At 40.4% G+C, this 20,045-nt stretch overlaps 1 protein-coding gene across 4 annotated transcripts in view; it reads left to right on the top strand.

Annotated features, from left to right (window-relative positions):
• Nucleotides 1–20,045, top strand: part of CUBN (cubilin) — a 279,652-nt gene that overhangs the window by 162,555 nt on the left and 97,052 nt on the right. For all 4 annotated transcript variants that reach the window (XM_043882924.1, XM_043882921.1, XM_043882920.1 and 1 more), the window contains 5 exons: nucleotides 1,677–1,836; nucleotides 3,713–3,826; nucleotides 5,533–5,643; nucleotides 7,384–7,512; nucleotides 8,500–8,632. In XM_043882924.1, the coding sequence (XP_043738859.1) occupies nucleotides 1,677–1,836; nucleotides 3,713–3,826; nucleotides 5,533–5,643; nucleotides 7,384–7,512; nucleotides 8,500–8,632 (647 nt within the window). The remainder of the gene's footprint in view (nucleotides 1–1,676; nucleotides 1,837–3,712; nucleotides 3,827–5,532; nucleotides 5,644–7,383; nucleotides 7,513–8,499; nucleotides 8,633–20,045) is intronic.

The raw sequence follows: 20,045 nt of genomic DNA, 5'->3' as shown, positions 1-20,045 counted from the left end.
ATCCCCAGGGAAATGACTCATTCATGTGATTTTCTGAATTTTCTAATTCTAATCTTCATTTTCTACTGTCCTTATTTTGTCTAAAGAGGATCACAATAAAAAAGACAGCTTAGAAAGGGATGGAACAATATCTGCTACTCTCCAGACCTCTGAATTTGGAGAGAAATAAAGGAAACTAGAAGAGTCTTGCCTTTGTGAGTACATGGACTTGTAAAAATCCTCTAAAAGTGTGTGTACTGTTGATGATGGTATTTGTTCTTTGAGGAACTGTGTGATTTGTGACATTAGTGAGGTCTCTGTGCATCTGTGATCTTCTTCTTGAAAATGGAGAGTCTTGGGAGGAGAAATGGGATAGTATATGTGAAAGGCTGTATCCAGTTTCTGGCACATAGTAAACATTTAATGAATGGTTGCTGTTATTAATATTGTTGTCCCCGCCAAAAAAAGGAACTTATTTCCCCTGGCTTAAAGATTCATGGGCTTCTCTGGTGGCTCAGCTGGTAAAGAATCCGCCTGCAGTGCAGGAGACCTGGGTCTGATTCCTGGGTTGGAAAGATCCCCTGGAGAAGGGAACAGCTACCCACTTCAGTATTCTGGCCTGGAGAATTCCATGGACAGAGGAGCCTGGTAAACTATAGTCCATGACAATGGACAATGGAGTTCCAAGGCAATGAGAAAATTCAGTTTCACACACCGATTCAGCAATCTGGAGCAGGGGTAAGGGGGTGGGGTGGGGAGTCTGTAATTTAAACTCCATTCCACTGGCTCATATGGAAGGTCAGCCAAGTCCCAGCACAGAACTGAATAGACACAGAACCCTATATATTTTAAAATAATGAGGTAATTTTCTATTAATAAATCAGGCTTATATCACTATATCATTTGAAAGAATTCTACCATTTATCTTTTTCTTGACCATAACCCTATGAAGAGCAACAAGTTCCAGCAAATGCTGAGTTTCTGAAAATGAGTTGATTCCTCATCATTATTTCTCATGTATTTGCTCCAATATTCATTCTTGCATCAGCATGTTTTATGAGACTGGTATGTGATGTAACTGTCCTGGAGTCACGAGAGGATGAGAGTGGGGAAAGGCATGGCATTTATAGACATCCAGGGACCTCCTGGTGAGTTTCTTCGACACGGAAACTCCCACTGAAATGTCTGAAGAGTTCCTAGAAATGACCAAGGACTCAGACATTCCGACGGATCCGAGTGACCGGACAATAGAATAAAGCACTGGGTTACAGCAAATGTGTTTTCTTTCTTTTTAAGAAAAAACAATTATTATTATTTGGCTGTGCTGGATCTTTATTGTTGCATACAGGCTTTCTCTAGTTGCTGTGAACAGGGGCTCTTCTTCCTTGCAGTGCGCTGGCTTCTCTTTGTGGTGGCTTCTCTTGTTGCGGAGCACTGGCTCTAGGGCAAATGGGCTCAGGAATTGTAGCGCTTGGTGTTAGTTGCTCTGTGATGTATGGAATCTTCCTGAACAGGAATCGAACCCGTGTTACCTGCATTGGCATTGGCAGGCAGATTCTTAACCACTGGACCACCAGGGAAGTCCAAATGTGTTTTCCAGGTTGCCGATGTGCAGATAGATACTCCACAGAACAGGGCCTTGTAGATGCTGATCTGAAGTCCTGAACCACCATGTACCCAGTTGCCTTTCTTTGTAGGCATTTGATGGTGTAAGCTCTGCAACCGCCCGCCTTGCCGGTGTGTGTGGAAGACAGCAACTGAGGAACCCCATCATATCTTCCGGAAACAGCCTCTTCTTGCGATTTCAGTCTGGCCCTTCCAGACAGAGCCGGGGGTTTCGCGCTCACTTCAGACAAGGCAAGTTCCGTGTGGTCTCCCAAGGCGCAGCCCATCTGTCCTTACCTCTCCCTCTTGGTGCTGCAATAAAATGAGACTAGTCCTTGGAAATTGTTCCCAGCTTTCCACTTAATGTGCGACACTTTAAGAAGAACAAAGGAGCCATGGTTTGCAATGATTCTAACTGTTGGGACTTTTAACTCTGTCTTTGTCCTCCGGATCTCTGTATTCCTCAAACAGGTTGTCAGAATCATACTGAAAAGTGTCTTTAATATTAGAGACACTTGTAAAGAAGTATTTATCCAAATTCATTCATTCATAGATAAATGACCTAGCATTTATCTAAGATTTTATACTCAGAGATACACTGCTATAAATTGCAAGACTTGTAACATAGAGTCAGATTCTAAGCCTTGAGGTAGTGGTTGCCCTTCACCTGAAGAATCAGTGTTGTTTTCTGTTGTCTTTTTCTTTTCTTTCTTTTTAGATTTTATGTGGACCTTTAAAAAAAAATCTTTTGAATTTGTTATACTATTGTTTCTGTTTTTATTTATTTATTATTTATTTTTGGCTAAGAGGCATGTGGGATCTTAGCTCCCCCACCAGGGGTCAAACCCACACCCACTGCCTTGGAAGGCAAAGTCTTAACTGCTGTCTCACCCGGAAGTGTGTCCACCCCCTCCCCATACCCCAATCCATTGTCTTTTTCTTAAATCACCACTTTCTGCTAGAGACCTTTCCATCCATTGCCTTTTTTCTGGTATTCTTAGAGGTTAACCCTTTGCCCACCATCAGAGATGGAACCTAGAGCTGGAGGGGCTCCTGTCTGCTGAATGTGCCTGTGATTTTATTTTCAGAGGATTCCTGTCCTTGCAAATAAGTGTGGTCTCTTTGGTCATTTCATCTGTTTCAGTGGACCCGCTTGCTCATTTTCTGTAGTAAAGAGCCCTGGCCAGGAAGAGTTTTTGGGTGGAGGTCCCCCGAGGTTGCAATGTAGACTGCGGAGCAAGACTGATCGCAGAGTTCTTTCAAAGAACAGTTTCTTAACACTTTTTCTCCTAACTAATCACTTACATTTCACTTCAGAGCTAAAAAAAGTCCCCAACAGGTCTTTGGGCTACTACAGCAGCGTCCTTGGGCTCACGTATTCCTCCCAAGTCAGTGTGTAGTCGTGAGTTCTGACCCTGACCTTCAGTGTACCGTCGTCTGTCCTGACTCCGCACTAGGCAGGGAGTGGAGCCCCAGCGTCTCTGGATGTTCTCCATGGGGCGGAACCTGCCTGTCTTTTCTCAGCACTGCCCTGACTCTCCTCACGCGCCCCACACGTCACCCCATACCCTCCTGTCTATCTTGTTCAGGCTGCCCTCTCCCCAGACCACTCTTCCTCACCCGACTCCTCCTTCAGCACCATCCCCCTTGTGACACACCTCGTACACTCCCCAGCTCTCAGCAGACACCCCCATCTTCTGTTCCCCCTGGGATCTGCACGTCCCTGATAGCACACAACTGCCCGTATGAAGTCTCTGTCAACTGAGTATTTACTTTCCTAAAAATGAAGTCAGTCGTTAAGAGATTATCCCTGTGCCTATAGTTTACGAGTGGGTAAAGTAAGTGAATCGATGCCAGACTTCCTTTGAAAGATTCAGGCAGTTCACAACCATTTAATCTGTTCTTTGCCACTCCCCACTTCCAGTAATTGAAGAACCCTGTTATAAATGTAGAGCACATTGCCACTTTCTCATGGTTCATGTGCAGCTTCCTTGGCAGAGAACTTCCTTGACATGCCCTTTAGAAATAAGGAAACATCATTTATGTTTTCATTCTTCAAATAATTGTTCTGGAGAATCAGTAGAAATCAAAAGTGTATGACATAAGTGTGTATCTATGTGTTCCTCAGCCTGTGGCGGCCACATCCTCACCGACTCCGTTGACACTATCTCCTCTCCACTGTTCCCAAACAACTATCCGAAAAATCAGAACTGCAGCTGGATAATTCAGGCTCAGCCTCCCTGTAAGTAACAAAAATAAAAAAGAATCCAGGATGCATCGTGTCTGTGGGAAAGTCCAGCAATGACTCATGTTCTTATCTCCTCACTGGTAACAATTGATGGCCTTCCTCTCCTGTTTTTGGAAGTCCTAATTCCTCATGTGCAGGAGAACAAGGGCTTCCTAATCTGGTAGGAAGTAATTTTTGCTCTTTATTCTTAATTAATTTTCTTTTTATAAGTTTCAAGGCCTAGCAAAGGAAATAACAAAGCGAAAACCTATAACCTAGTAGAAATGACAGGCATGTGAAATTGGGGATTAACAAAAATACTGGATGAATAAATAGTTTTTGACTATTTGTCTTGACTGTAGTAGGTGCTCAAGGAAGACACTAAATGAATAAATGAACAATAAGAACCATAGACTAGAGAGTTAATAACTTATACTTTGGGGATGCAATGCCATGAGCATATTGGTCTTCAGTCAAGGTGGAAGTTAATGATAAAGCCTGATCTCTCTTGGTTATAAAATATATTTTTAAAAGTCCCAGCATAGGCCTTGAAGAAGCATTCAATAAGTGCTTACACTGTGTTCTTTTTAGAATCCTAGAATCTTTCTGATCTGGTAACAATCTAGTGGTAAGGATTACTGTCCACATTTTACAGAGAAAATGAGGAGACCACTAAGAACTCAAGCAAAATGACCATGAGGAGGGTGACCCCGGGGCCATTGTGAATCTTGTTTCAAAGGAGCCCTGCTCTTCTTGAGGTTTTCAGGGGAAATTGATGACTTCAGACATAATGTGGGAAAAGCATTAAGTTCTTGACTCCACTCTCTAATTAATGACCTGTGTGATAATAGGAAAGTCACTTAGGCTCACAATGCCCCATTAGCTAATCTAACAAATGAAGGGTTTGGCTTAAATATTCTCTAACATTTTTCCTAGGGATGTTAAACATTAACAAAAGGGTATCTTTATTGCTCTGCATATGATTTGGGGGTCAGTGATGTAACCCTTAGCCAAAGAAAGTAGCCAGCCAGCCAGGAACCAGTCCTTGGATAAAGAAGCTCCCGGCCTTGAGTCCTGCAGCCTTGCCCCTAAGGATAGTTTCTAAACAGTTGTAAAGCTCTTAGATGAAAGAGCTCACTGGTGTAAAGACAGCAAAAGGAAAAGATCCTATTCTAAAAATTCAAGACCCTGGAAGAAAACAAAAGGAAAATGGACCCCGACTCAGACTATTCTGCAAGTAATTCAAAGCTTTCTTTGAAAATGACTGAACCTCCGTGTCCCTGCTTCTGGACTTAAAGTAACACAGAAAATGCTAGGATATCTGTGTCAGGGAGGAAAATGTGTCTTATTTACAAGCACAAGTAAAGAATCAGAATCTAAGGAAGCTATTAAGAAAAATACTTCTGAGAGAAACACAGCAACAGCTGATACTTTCCCCATCATCCATGAAGTAAACCCACCCCAGGACTCTCTTACCAGCACCAGCATTTCAGAGTCTACGGACATTTTAAAAAGCTTTTCAGTCACTCTTCAGACAAAAAACTTTTAGGACAGCGGTGGTTACTTCTCCTCTGTGCCCCTGTCGTCTTGTGCACAACTGTTAAATTCATCAGTTCTTTGCCAGAGAACCAGCAGGTGAAAGGATCAGGGGTGAAATCTTGTTCCCTGTATGTTTTGTTTGCAAGAACTTTATTAAACAGTTTTCCCTTCTTCCCTTACAGTCAGTCACATCACCCTATCCTTCAGCCACTTTGGCCTTGAAAGCAGCACACCATGTACCCGAGATTTTGTGGAGGTGTTGGACGGCAGCCATGACGACGCACCCCTCCGTGGTATGCCCTGCTCGCTCACTCACTTCTGTGGCCTGGGCTTTTTGCAGTTTCTGTACTTACGTGTGTATATGCTGTCATCAGAGGTTGGAATGTTTCCAATAGCTGTGAAGACTGTCATAAGCCAAGTAAAGATACTGAGAGGCTGAGGAAGCAGGATTCAATGTAGGGTTTGAGAAACTCAGCTCGTTCATCTTCAAGGACATGAATAGTTTATGTATTTTTTTTTAATTGAAAAGTTGCAACTGCTTTAAACAGTAGTTAAATGCAATCCCTTCTAACATTAGATAGTATTCTGTGGGAAATTTCTTGTTACTATTTGACCACAGTTCTCGTGTTCAAATTGAGCATGTTTCTTCTGGTTTTGTCCTCAGTGGAAGAAAAGTAATGGATAGATGGATGGATAGATAGATAGCTGTAATGGATAGGTAAATATATATATATATATATATATATAAATACACACACACACATTGGATGGATGGATAGATGGTTGGTTGGTTAGATGATGGATGGTTGGATGAATAGAATAGATAGATGATAGATAGATAGATATACAGACAGACAGGCAGGTAGATATTATGGAGTTTTGTTTGTAAGACATCCCAGTAAAATTAAAGAATGTTGCTTATAGTTTCTGTAATGTTCTCAAACAAAATAATCTCAGGTTATTTTGGGAAGATCCCCTGGAGAAGGGAATGGCTACCCACTCCAGTATTCTGGCCTGGAGAATTCCATGGACAAAGGAGCCTGGCATGTATACATGTATCTATATACATATAATTCCATAGACAGAGAAGCCTGGTGGTCTACAGTCCATGGGTTCACAAAGGGTCAGACATGTGTGAGCGACTTTCACTCACTCACTCATTTAAGTGTCCTCTATGAGTCACTCCTATTTGAGCTTTGTCACTCCAGCTCCTTATCCTGCAGTAGAAGACAGTTTCCATCAGAGAAGGGACTTTGTTTTGCTCATGACTGTGTTCTCAGTACCCCGAACAGTGCCTGAGATGATAGTAGGCAATTGACGAATGCTCTCTGTGGACTTCTGATTGTATTCTTTGTGATTTTTGCCTGTAAGCATTTGACCATGGTCAAGGATATATTATTTAACAGACACTTATATAACCTTGCACTCAGCACTACTCTGAACTTTATAATAGTAAACTTTATAAATAGTACTATTTATAGTGCTATAGTACTATACTATAGTGCTATAGTACTATTTTTTATAAAGTTCTATTTATTAAAAAACTTTATAAATAGTAACTCAATTCTTATACCCTTATGACATAGAACTTCATTATTATCCATGTACCTGTTTCTCAAGTGGAGAAACTGAGGCACAGAGAACTTGAGTAGCTTGACTCCCATCGCATAGCTGGTAAGTAGCTGAGCCTGGAGGTGAATTCAGGTGTTCTGGCTCCAACATCCACAGTTTCTCAGCTACTGTGTCTTGCTTTTACGTATTAGCCCACTTCTTTGTGCAGGTGCCTACTGACCTGGAGAGTTACATTTGGAAGTTTTCTGTGTTTCCCTTACCTTCCCCTCACAGTCTTTATCATATTTATAAATGTGTTCACAGTTCATTTTGAATCATCAGGCATCATCCCAAACACTGACCCTGATCTAAATGGTTCTCTCGTCGTGGTTTCTTCTGTTTGCTTTGGTCTCTCGTGATTTTAGTGAATACATGTTGGCATATCATCATTCATTCTCCTTGTCAATATCATCATTATTTAGGCAGATACTGTGGCCACTCCATGCCCCATCCTATCACTTCCTTCAGCAATGCTCTGACGCTGAAGTTCATCTCGGATTCTACAGTGAGTTTTGGTGGTTTCCACGCCACATATGCTGCCTCCACGTCAGGTAAGAAATGTTAGCAAGTGGTGCTATTAGGTTAAGAGGAATGTGTAGAAAATCCTTGATTTATTATTTGGGATTCCCTTACATTTTGTGTTCTGAACTAGTTTCGTAGATCACCACTGTGACTCATTTTACGGTCTTTCAAATTTGGTTAACATGCTTCTAAATTCTAACAGCTGTGAACTCTGTACCACATCTTCCTTATCCATTAACAGACATTTGTTCCCGCACCTTGACTATAGTGACTAATGCTGCTCAGGGTGAGCACTGGAAGTGGGGAGAATTGGTTGGGATGATCTTGGGTGACTTGCTTGCCAGTGTGTCCTCGTTCTCCTTCTTGATATGTTTGTTAAGGGAGCCCCTGATGGACAGTGTCCAATGGTGTCTTTTACGGGTGGACAACTGCCATTCTTCAGTCTCCCTGGCCTGACAGCTGCTCTCAAGCGGGGCTGGGTGTCTTCAGGGATGCAGGATGGACTATGGCACGTGGGGAGAAGGGGAAAGAGGAGCAACCAGTAAGAGGCTGTAAGCTAGGATAGTTCTGCTTGTCAGCATCCTCACTATTAGCTGTTAATAAGCCTTAGAAAGCCTGGGAGATTTGTGCAGGTTGTGTGCTCTCCTGAGAAGGAAATGTTGAAATATTGCTTTCCTTTCTAAGCCAGGGGTGAAAATCATCCTGGTCAGAAATACTGAGGGAGTGTAGGATTAAAATGAGTCTTTTATTACATAAAGCTATAGTTCACAGGGAGAAAAGTCTTTAAGAAAAGAAACTACAGGGGTTCCTTTTAATCCACCATACCTAGTGGCTTTTAGTTTTCAAGTTACAGAATCTTTTCTTTATTATTATATATGCCATGGATTTTTTTTATTATGAAATGAAAATAGTACATCCTTTGATGCTCCTAACAGCTCTTCTAGTGTTCTTTCTCTATATGGTGTCTTGTATCTGACATTTACTCTGCCACTCACTTTGTTTCTCTTTTCTTCTAGCTTGTGGTGGAATATTCCACATGGCTGAAGGCATCTTCAACAGCCCTGGCTACCCAGAAGTTTATCCTGCTAATGTGGAATGTGTCTGGAACGTCGTCAGTTCCCCTGGCAACCAGCTCCAGCTGTCTTTTATGTAAATCCTTTTTTTTATAGTGTATTGTTTCAGTGAGAATGAATCTGCAGGAAGGAAGCACTGTTACTAATAGGATGGACAACTAATAGCATATATGTCCAAACAACTGTTAAGAGGATATGGTGGGAACTTCAAGGAAGTCTGTTTGCATATTTCCTCTGTTTTAGTCATAGTTTAGGTTATAAATAGCATTAAACTTCTCTTATGAATGGTTTTAGAGTCCTGCCTAACATTATCAAGAGTACATGCCTGAGCTCTTGGCATGTTTTAATTTTTGGAATTCTCATCTTCAGATAACATTAATTTTATCTTTTTTAAAAAAAACTTGGAAACATTTAGACTCTTCCAGAGAATCCCTATCATTATTTCTTCCAGCAGAAATCCCCATCTCAATTAAGCCTTCTTTACTCATATGCCTTATCTCCACCCCAATCCACTTTTTCTTCTTACTCCTAGCAAGAAAAGGATTTTGGAAGTGTTTGAAACTGTTGGCCTGACAAAAATACCTATTTTTGTCAGATATTTTTTCCAACAAAGATGGGTTTATTTGGAATTATCAGAGAACTGCAATTTGAGGCCTGCAACCATAGTGAGCCACATGCAAGTCTCTGTATAGAAAGAGATCAGGAGAACACTTCTATAGAGAAGAAAAGGAAGTTGAGAGAGCCATAGTAAACATTCTTCTCATTGGTTGAGCCCTTCCAGAAGAAAGAGAGGTCTTTCTCCTTCCTGTTGGACACTGCTGTTTTTGCAGGGCATGAAAGTGCCCCCTTTTGGTATGTGACTCTATTTATTTGAAATTCTATTTATTAACTTTTTACATTTCCCCCTTTTGATCATAATCTTTCTCTGAAAGCATTGCTGATCTAGAGTCAGGGTTTCTGGTTTCAGCAGTTTTCTGTGTGTCTATGTCAAGAAGGACCTTTCCTGGTATAGTATCTCATGTCAGAGGGAAAGTGCACAGACTGGAAATCTATTAAGGTCACATTTGTGTAGCTAGGAGGAGTGGGAGGGAGAATGCTCAGGTACTTTTAATCTGAAGTCCATTTGATATCAAGATCATAGACACTGGAGATTGTCTGAAGCCATATGTCATCATCAGAGGTTTGGCAACAAACATCTAACAGGCCTAGGCTGGATATCTTGGGAAACTGTCTAATCAGATGTCATCTGCTTCAATTCTAGAAAATCTTTGCTTCAGGTCACCAGGTGATATGCAGGTCCAATCAGGGTTCAGTGATTTCTTTAGGTGAACCATATGAATCCAAGAGTCTATTCCTGAGAGCTTGGTTTCACAGGGTTGGTTAGAGGTACCCAATAGGGGCCTTTCCAGTGAGGATGAAGTGAGTTCTTCTGGAGGAGTCTTTTCCAGTTGACAGAATCTCTAGGTTTCAAGATGTAACGCCTAATGTCTTAATTTCTCAAAGGTACACTATGAAAAGATTATGCTATTAAAACATGGTTACTTTTAATAGCAGCAATTAATCCCTTGGAGTATTGGAATATCTCTCTTTTTATCAGTTGTGGGTCAAAATAAGTGAGAGCCAAGTGCATTGGAAATTCTGGGGCTATCTCAAAAGATAAAGAGTTTATAAGTTTCAAAAGGGGAGGATCCAAGATTTAGAAGGACTGATAGCAATGCTTTTGACCAAGGTGTTTGGAGGGCTTCTATAAATTTGGCCAAGTGAGTCTTAATAATGCTGTTTGGTGTTCACTTAAATCAGGGGATTGAAAGTGGTAAGCACAGTGGAAGTGCTGTAAAACTAGTCAACCAGCAGACTTGTCAGAGTACCTGGCCAGTAGAATGGATTGCCTCAGTCACTGTGAAGTCTGAGAGGAGTTCCCCAGGTAGGGATCCTCTTTTCCAAAAGGACTTTTGCCACGGAAGAGAGAGCAGCCTGTCTGCAAAGGAAGGCCTCAGTCCACTGTGAAAACATATAGACCACGACTAAAACATATTTATATCCATTAGAGGAAGAAATTGTATAAAATCCATTTGCCAGAGCTTGAATGGTCCATTAGGCAATTTAAAATGTCTGGGAGCAGCACAGACAGGCTTCCCTCAGTTCTACTTTGGACGAGTGGGACAAGTGAGGTAGGCACTTTTCTCAGTCTTGTTAATGTGTCCTCTCTGATACTGATTCATGAAGGCAATCATCTTGTCAGTAGAACAATGGTTTAATGCATACACAGTGGCGGGGAGTCGGAGTTTTAGAGTATCTGGTAGCAATAGGTTGCTATTTGATGCAAACCAGAGCTTTCTCTTTTTATCAAACCAACAATAATTGAATTTCCAATCATGTTTTCCCATTTCTGAGGCCAATTTCTGGGCTTCTATACCCAGTTTTTCTAAATTTCCCTTTGGACCATGACAGAAGTTTGGTTGCTATTAGTTCCTTTAAGGGCAGCATTCCTTATAAAACTATTGTCAAGGTGATTTTCCTTAGCTTACATAGAGTCAAGTTCACAGTGTCACAGAACCTTAATAATAGCTAAAGTGCCAAGGGAAAGTATCACATCTAATAATTCCTAAACTCGAGGGGAGGCATTTAAAACTTTTTTGCCCCTGGAAGTAAGGAGGGCATATTGCTTAGTAAGGAAGACACATTGCCCCCACAGTATTCCAAAATTATGAGCTGCTCCAAAAGCATGTCTACTATCAATATCAATATTAGCAGTTTTATCCTTGATTAAAGTATAAGCCCATGTAAAAGCATATAATTCAATCTGGGCCAAAGTAGCCTTAAGTAAGGATGCTGCTCAGCAACAGCAAAATGAGTCTTAGTAGCATGTTGTTTAGTCACTAAGTCGTGTCTGACTCTTTGCAACTCCATGGACTGTAGCCTGCCAGCTTCCTCTACCCATGGGATTTCCCAGGCAAGAATCCTGGAATGTGTTGCCTTTCCTTCTCTAGAGGATCTTCCTGACCCAGGGATTGAACCTGTGTCCCTTGCATTGAAGGAAGATTCTTTACCACTGAGCCACCGGGGAAGCCCCCATAATAGCAGACCTGGAACTATTAATGTGTTTGCCATTGTCACCTTTTAAATGAGAACATCAGTGAACCATGAAAAGCCAGCATTACCCAGTGGAATTTCCTGTAGATCATCACAAGGAGTCCGAAGGGGGTGCATCAGTGTTAAGCATCATGAGGGACTCTGTTGATGATGAAAAGGAGAGGAGTAGCTGGGTTAAGGGCCTGATAATGTAAAAGAGTTATGTGAGGAGCAATTAACAAAAGGACGGAGAAAGGTTGAATGTGATGAGAATTCAGAACTTCTACCACATGAGATACAAAAACTATTGAAAGGAATCTCACAATAATTTTCTCGTAATTTTAACCAAAAGGAGTGACTGTAACGACTATAAGGCATGGGGGATAGCCCCACTCTACAGGGGCCAGTTGCTGGCCGTAATACCCTGTGTGTCAGGGTTGTGTTCTCTTGCTTTTCATATAAAAAGGGAAAAGAGAATCTGATCATTGGGATGCCCAAGGACAGGTAGGTTCATCAAATTGCCTTTAAGGCCTTGAAGGTTATGTCATCTCATTTCCTCTTAAAATTGGGTTGAGGATGTTATTGTTGAGTAAAACATACAGAGATTTAGCCATAAGAGAGAAATTTGGAATCCAGTTTCAGCAATAATCAACTAGCTAGAGAAAACTTTATAGTTGTGCTTAGTTTCGGGTTTTGGGAAATGTAGGACACCACAAAGTCTGTCTGGACCTAGGTACAGCCCTTGTCCTGATAGCAGATACCCTAAATATCAAAGCTGGATTTGGGCTGACTGCAGCTTTCCCTTGGTGATCTTAGGTCCCTTTAAGGCTGAAAACTTTAGCAAGTGGATGCAGTTTTCCTGTGAGGCTTGAGATACAGCATGAAGAAGCAAATCATCCACATGCTGCAGCTAAGTAGTTGAACTTATAGAGAACTTTGTATGATCCAGACCAGCTTTCACGATTCCTGAGAAACAAGGTCTCTGAGTAAAACCCTGAGGTGTTACTGTCCAGGTGAATTGTTCTTCTTACCAAGTAAAGGCAAAAAGGTATTGACTAGCTTCATCAACCAGAGTGCTAGAGAATGCTCTGCATGAATCAATTACAGTAAAGAATTTGCTTCCAGTTGGACTGATGTCAGTATCGTGTGAGAGTTGGGGACCACACAATGGAAAAGGATAATGGTATTGTTGATTGTTTGGAGGTCCTAGATAAATCTGACCTTTAGCTTTTGTCACTGGTAAACTGGGAATGCTTCAAAAGGATAGTACAAGGGATAATGAAACCTTGAGCTTTGTAGTTTCCTAGTAGGGTTTTTGTGTCTTGAAGAATATTTGTATTTAAAGACTTTTTGTTAAATCTGGGAAGAGGTTTTGAGGGGTCTACTTGAATCTTCATAGGCGGTGTGTTGTGAATTTTGACAACATCAGTTAGAGATTTTGCCCATAAGGAAGGTGGTAGTTGATTCAATAGAGACAGATGGTAAGTATTTCCAGAATCAGCTCTAGAACCATCAGAGATGGAAGATAGAAGATGTCAAAGGGTCATCTAATTTCCCTTGTTGGTTACTTTGATGACTTCCTGTCAGAATCTTGAATTATTTCCCCCTCTGGGACAAAAATATTCCAGCATGGCACTTCTCTAAGATGTCTTGACCTGACAAATGGGTGCTAGAGGAACTAAGGGGAAAGCACCTGTATCTCTCAAAGGACTTAAACAAAAGGGAATTGGTTCAGAGACAGGAACCTCCTGAGACTCCTTAGATCCCCACTGTGAACTGTTTCTGTTCTCTGAGGCAGGAGCTTTTTTTTTTTTTTTTAATAGTAATGGAGTTGAGCACCGAGAGTGTGACTCTGGGGTCAGTTAGGACTGGAAGAAATCCATCTCTAATCTAAAGAAATGTTTCTCCACACAAGTTAAGAGGGAAGAATTCCTGTAGTTCCTGAGAGCCCTATCAGTGAGAACTGGGAAGATGTTGAATGGCCGGTTAGAAGTGCTTCAGGCTGAAGGTGTCTGAAGCACCTAGATTTGTAACAATCTCTTTTCCAGTGTCCTGGCTCTGCAATAATAGCATATACTAGTAGGGTATGGTTTCACTTAGGAGCCTTCTTTTGCTGGGGTTGAAGATTAAGAATTTTGGCAGTCTTCCTCTGAGGTGACTCATTTGGAGTTGGAGAGAGCTGGTTTGCCACATTAACCAAATCTGGGATAGACACAGTTTCCCATTCCATACTGATCCTTGTTACTAGAAGGGAAAAGTCCCAGTTCAGCCCATTAATAAACATAGTGTTAAAAGTTACCTGGGTGAAATCAATATCTAAAGGAATATCAGAATTTTCCTTAAAAATGATGTGAAGTTGATTGTAATACTCATGAACAGTTTCATCAGATTTTTGTGTGTGAGCCTGGATTTTGTTCCAATCAGCAGGTTTTGGAGAAACCCCAGGAACAATATGATCAAGCCTCCTGGGGACTGCCTGAGGCTGATCATATAATGATAGCGAGCTGGCCTCCCAGCTGTAATTCTAGAAACCTTTCAGGATTTCCCCCAATTAGTAGTTTTCATCCAATGCTGATCCTAGCCTTCACAGACCAACATAAGAACTAGCTGATGTAAGGTTGATAAGTTTAAATAATTATATTATATTCTCCAGCAATCTGTGAGTATCCTCAGTTACTGTGGGAAAACTTTTGACTATAGCTCTTAATTCAGCTTTGGTTCAGGGAATACAAAAATTAACAGTTCAGCCTCTGGATTCCTGGAAGGCTTAATTTTAAACAGACATTCCAACAAGTTCAGAGGAAAAGCAAATGAGAATAGTTTCAACAGGGAAGCTTGGTAAGAGAATTGGTATGAGGGTAATTGACAGTACAGAGGAGGAGAAGACAGTGTAGCTAGGAAGGAGGAAGATGGCCCTGGAGATGGGATCTAACCCATGAAGAGCCAAAAGAGAGAGAGTGGATGATGCTAGGGGCAGAGCCTGAGACAGAGAAGCTGAGGAAGAGGAGCCTGAGGCACCGGGAGCCATTTTATCTCTCATTGCTCATGTTTTCCGTAAAATCTTATTTTGTAAAGAAGCAATTCTAGACTCCTGATACTGTTGGGAAGCTTCCAAATACCAATCAAAGTAAGCATTCCACTCATTTCTGGAAATTTTGAGCTATTGTAGTCCTCTTTGTTTCTAAAAAAATTTCAACTTTGGGAATTTCAAAAGTTCATCATAATGATCATTGAGATCCTAAATTGTCTTTGGTCAGGTTGTCCCATTTAGTTAGAAATGTGCATAAGGAAAGACTTCAGTTCTTAAACATCAAATTTGCCAGAGTCTCTGCTTGAAATGTACTCTCACAATTCTTAGTTAACTGGGCTCTGATGTCTCAGAGGTTTTTCTCTAGAGTAAAAGAACAATTTTCAAACATTTTGCAGCATAAGGAGCTCAGTTCAAATAGCTCACAAGCCTAAAATACCAGCCAATCCTAAGGAAATAGCTTGGTCCTGGAGGAGCTTGGCGAAAGGCTTTTTTAGCCACTTTCCAGAGACTAGCCCTTTGCAAAGGAATAGGCTGAAGGCTGGACAAAAACAGGCACAGTTTCAGTGAAACGTCCCCTACTCCTGAAGGAATGGATCAAAGGCTAGTCTGCTTCAGTTGAAACAGTCTGATCTCAAATCAGACAGAAGTGCCAAGTGAGTACTTGCATACAGAGCAAAGCATTGACCAGAAAAATGAAGCTTTATAATAGATTCTGAATAAAACCTAGAGAGCTTCAAATGCAAAGAGAATGTGAGCTCAGATCCAGGAGAAGGATCTTCAGACTCCAGATTTGGTGAGAAAAGCAATGAATGACAATGGGCTGAATTGTGGGTGCCATACCTGTTTGCTTACCAAACCACCAAAATGTGGATCTGAAATAAATAGAATGCTACATATTCCTCCAGCAAAAATGGGCTTATCCAGGATCAGCAGAGAACTGCAATTCAGGATGAACAACTGTAGTGATCTACTGCAAGTCCCTGCGCAGCAGGAGGATGATACTTTTTTAGAGAGAAAAGGAAGCCAGGAGGGCAGTAAACAGAATCCATGGCTTTTATTGTCGGAGTCCATGCTAGGAGAGAGAGGAGGCTTCTTTCTTTTTCCTTTTGGGCTCAGCTGCCATCATGGGGTGTGAGAGTTCCTTTTGGTTTCTCCACTCTTTATAGTTGAGGTTTCTTTTTATTAATTTTGACAGAAATTAATGAAAAATCACTCTTACAGTTCCTTGTTGAACTATAAGCCCTTTAAAATATGAAGTATGGACATACAGTCAACAGTAGGATCCTGTCACATTCTGGGTGGTCTTAGGTTAAATTAAATAACAGTAATGTATTTTCTAGAAGTAGATAGTGCAAAAGACATGGCAAGTGAAATGGGACTTTTTAATCCATCAGTAGAGAAATACTTGTAACACTGGTAGTGCCACACTGGTAATGGGTGCTTAATAAATATTGGATAGTAAGACATCGGTTTTTAAAACTAAAAGGTTTTTGTTTTACTGTATCACGGATTATTGGGCTTTGGTTGATGTTACTAATTCTGTTTTGAAAAGAATATAATACCTAACTTACTGTGGAGAGAAAAGGATGGTTTTGAGGACACTGCTCTGTTTATTCCAAAAATCTTGCTCCTCTTCTAGACATGCCATTCTGTGCATCAAGAACGGATTATTTTTTTTTTAATGAAAGAAAAGTCCTATTTCTGGACCATGTTCAAATATCTCAGGTTACTTTCTTTTAGCCTACCAGTCAATGCCTCTTTAGGATCCAACTGGCATTGTGTCAAAACAAAGACACCCTCTGAGCATCTGAAAGGGAATGCAAGTTTAAGTTGTCACGTGGGAAAAAGGTTTTGTTTGCTTTTATCTTTATAAAAAGCACAAAGTTTTGTATGGGAAGAAATATAAGTACATATATATATATATATAACATATATATGCACATACAGCCATATAGATATACATATGTATTTTTTATTCAACAAACATTTATTAAGCCCCTATTTTATACAGGTAAGCATTTGTTACACATATGTTAGATGCTTCATATATAAAGCACAATTTACTCTCATAATAGATGCTTTATAGCCAATGATGAATAAAATGTGAACATTGTTCTTATGATAAGTCCAAAGTCCTTCACATAGCTTACTAGGCTTCATAATTGCTAAATTAAAGGGCTTTTTTGTTTTTGTTTTTTTCCTCTTGGTCTTTACCACATTCACATTCTTAAACAATCTAACGTTCAGCAGTTATTAGGAACTGGGCCAGGTACTGGGAATGTTCAAGACAGACAAGATCCCATTTTTTGTTAAGTTAACTAAGAAGTTAATGTGAAGAAGCTATTTGTTTAAAACCTAGAGAGATTCATTTCATCTTTGGGGATAATCTTATCCATATAGGGCCATAGTTATGATTATATATGTTAAATTTTAAATGTACAACACAGGGCTGATGCATGCCTGATGTTCAATGAATGTTAATTCTCTCACCCTGCCATTTCTAAAGTCTCTTGTTTGGCAGTTCAAAATTAAAACTAAATGGACAACACTGAGCTCTCCTCCTAGAAGACAGAAGATAAACACAAAAAGCAAGTTTCATCCATTTTATTCTTTAATAGACACTAAATCCTGATTATTGTATAAACAAATCTTAATGCTTCATCTTTTTTTCTTCTCATCCATGAGAAGTTAATTTTGATTATTTTGTCTTCCTTGCTTGAGTTTTATTTTTAAAGTATAATTTGTGGAATACAAGATGTTCCTCTTTATGCAGATGATAATGAGAAGGGCTTTATGGCAAGGCCTCTGAGTTATTTCTGCCCTGGTCTAAACTATATCCAGATGGGCACTTGGAAGCATTCCCTTGGGGTGGGGGAGAAGCATATGGAATATGTCAAGTTCTAAAACATGGGGTTTGGATTGTGGATACTGTGGTGAAATTGAGTAGGGAAAAGAACTGGAGGAATTATGGTTGAATCTGTAACACAAAAGGAGGGGGGAAAATAAAACCCCCAAAGAATTTTTTTTATAAAACAGATATTTAAAGGAATTAGCAGAAAGTGTATTTTATGCTGGCAGAGTCCTTTTACAATGTGATTGATCTTGGTTCAAAAATCGAAATGAGATAATAAGAAACAGAGATCGTCCTATTTTTGTTCCACATCATATTTTTACTAGCAGATCTGAGCCAAAGTTTTGGAAAGAGGATAGGTTTGCTTATGAAATGAACTGGCCTAAAACAGAAACTTCCAAGAACAATAAAACTTTTTTTAAAGTTAAATTTGATTCTAACAGATATCCTACCATTGTTTTTAATGAAAAGTCTTTTGTGACATTTAGCATTAGATTACACCAGTCCGGTACAAAAACAGAAAAACCCAGCACTTAGTGATCTTCTGGACCCTTGGGTCAAACTTTAATGTGCATATTGATCATCTGGGATCTTATTAAAATTCATATCCTGATTCAGTTGGTTGGTGGGACCTGATGCTTCATTTCAAACAAGCTCTGAGGTGATGCTAATGCTGCTGGACCACATGCAACATTTTGACTAGAAAAGATTTAGGGGCAATTTTGTGTTAATTGGGTTTCCCTGGTGGCTCAGACCATAAAGAATCTTCCTTCAATGCAGGAGACCCAGGTTCAATCCCTGGATTGGGAAGATTCTCTTGGAGAAGATAATGGCTACCCATGCCAGTATTCTTGCCTGGAGAATTCCAGGGACAGAGGAGCCTAATGGGCTACAGTCCAAGGAGTTTCAAAAGCATAACTGAGTGACTAAACACTTTCTGTTTTTGGTAAATCACCTGTAGAGAAAAATAATCACCTTTTCTTTTTTGTGAGAATCAGAATGCAATTTTAGCACATTTTACATTGTTGATAATATTATGGGTGATAAAACTGAGCCTGAATTTAAGAGCCAAACTTGACAACCATCCTGAGGATAGATTCAGAACAATTATTTGCCAAAACTGATTGTTCAGTTCAGTTCAGTTCAATCTCTCAGTCATGTCGAGTTTGACTCTTTGCGACCCCATGGACTGCAGCATGCCAGGCTTCCCTGTCCATCACCAACTCTCAGTTGGTAATTGAGATAGATTGTAGATATAAACTGTCTCATGAAGCATTAAATTGTCAAGGAAGACAGTGGAGGTAAGACAAATGTGTGGTTCATTTAGCCTGATGTGGATCTTTCCTGGTTTTTTCCTGCTACTCAGTTACATCACTTGTTTAGTTGCTAAATTGTGTCCAACTCTTTTGCAACCCCATGGACTGTCACCCGCCAGGTTTCTCTGTCCATGGGATCTCCCAAGCAAGAATAGTGGAGTAGGTTGCCATTTCCTTTCCCAGGAGATCCTCCCAACCTGAGTCTCCTGCATTGACTGGCAAATTCTTTACCACTGAGCCACCAGGAAAGTCTGCTAAAACAGCCTGAAATATAGACCCAGGTGATCTACACGGTAGTAACCCACCTTGATGGGATTATTGAGAGGCACAGGCTCAGTGTCCTGCTGGAGACCTACCAGTGCTAGTATCTGGCGTGGTAAGCTGTTAGTGGAGCAGAGCAGACCAGTTTGCTCCTGTCCTCTGGTTGACAATGAAGCCTCAGAGGTGTGCCTGATACATTTGATCCCTTAGTGGGGCATGAGGTCCCAGTACCTCCAGGCTAGTCAGCTGTTCCTGAAATATCCTAACCTGTTAGTTGAGACAGAGCCCCTGAAGGGGGCTGGCATACCGTCGTCATGGGAAATCCTGCTCATGTTGAGCAGCACCTGAAAGGTACACAGCAGGGAAGTAAGTTTTCTCTTCTGGAGACCTTTCCCCCCTTCCCAAGAGTTTCTTTTCTTTCTTTTTAAAAAAATTAATTTATTTTTATATGACTGCACTGGGTCTCAGTGTGACATGCCTCTTTTTTAGTTTTGGCATGTGAACCCTTAGTTGAGGCGTGTGGGATCTAATTCCCTGGCCAGGGATCAAACCTGAGTCTCCCACATCAGGAGTGCAGAGTCTTAGCCACGGGATCACCAGGGAAGCTCAACAGTTTTTTAAATCTTGCTAAGCTATTCTTTCTCCCTCTCTTTATCTTGTCCTTCTCAGGAAAAATTAATTACTCCTGAAAAAAGAACAGTGTGCACTCACTTCATTTACTTTTTAAAAAAATCACTAAATTACCTTTTTATTTTAAAAATAATTTTAAATGAATAAAATATGATGGGGCAGCAAAAGTTCCCCATCCATATTCCCATACTTTCTCATCACAGAGATAACTGGTGCTTTGAATTTTATGTTTATCACCTCTATGCAAGTTTATATACTTTTATTATATGTATATTTTATGTATATACATCAGTTCAGTTCAGTTCAGTCACTCAGTTATGTCCAACTC

The sequence above is a fragment of the Cervus elaphus genome, chromosome 23, assembly GCF_910594005.1.
Source record: "Cervus elaphus chromosome 23, mCerEla1.1, whole genome shotgun sequence".
Classification (NCBI taxonomy): Eukaryota; Metazoa; Chordata; class Mammalia; order Artiodactyla; family Cervidae; genus Cervus; species Cervus elaphus.
This window is presented reverse-complemented; position numbering and strand designations above follow the sequence as displayed.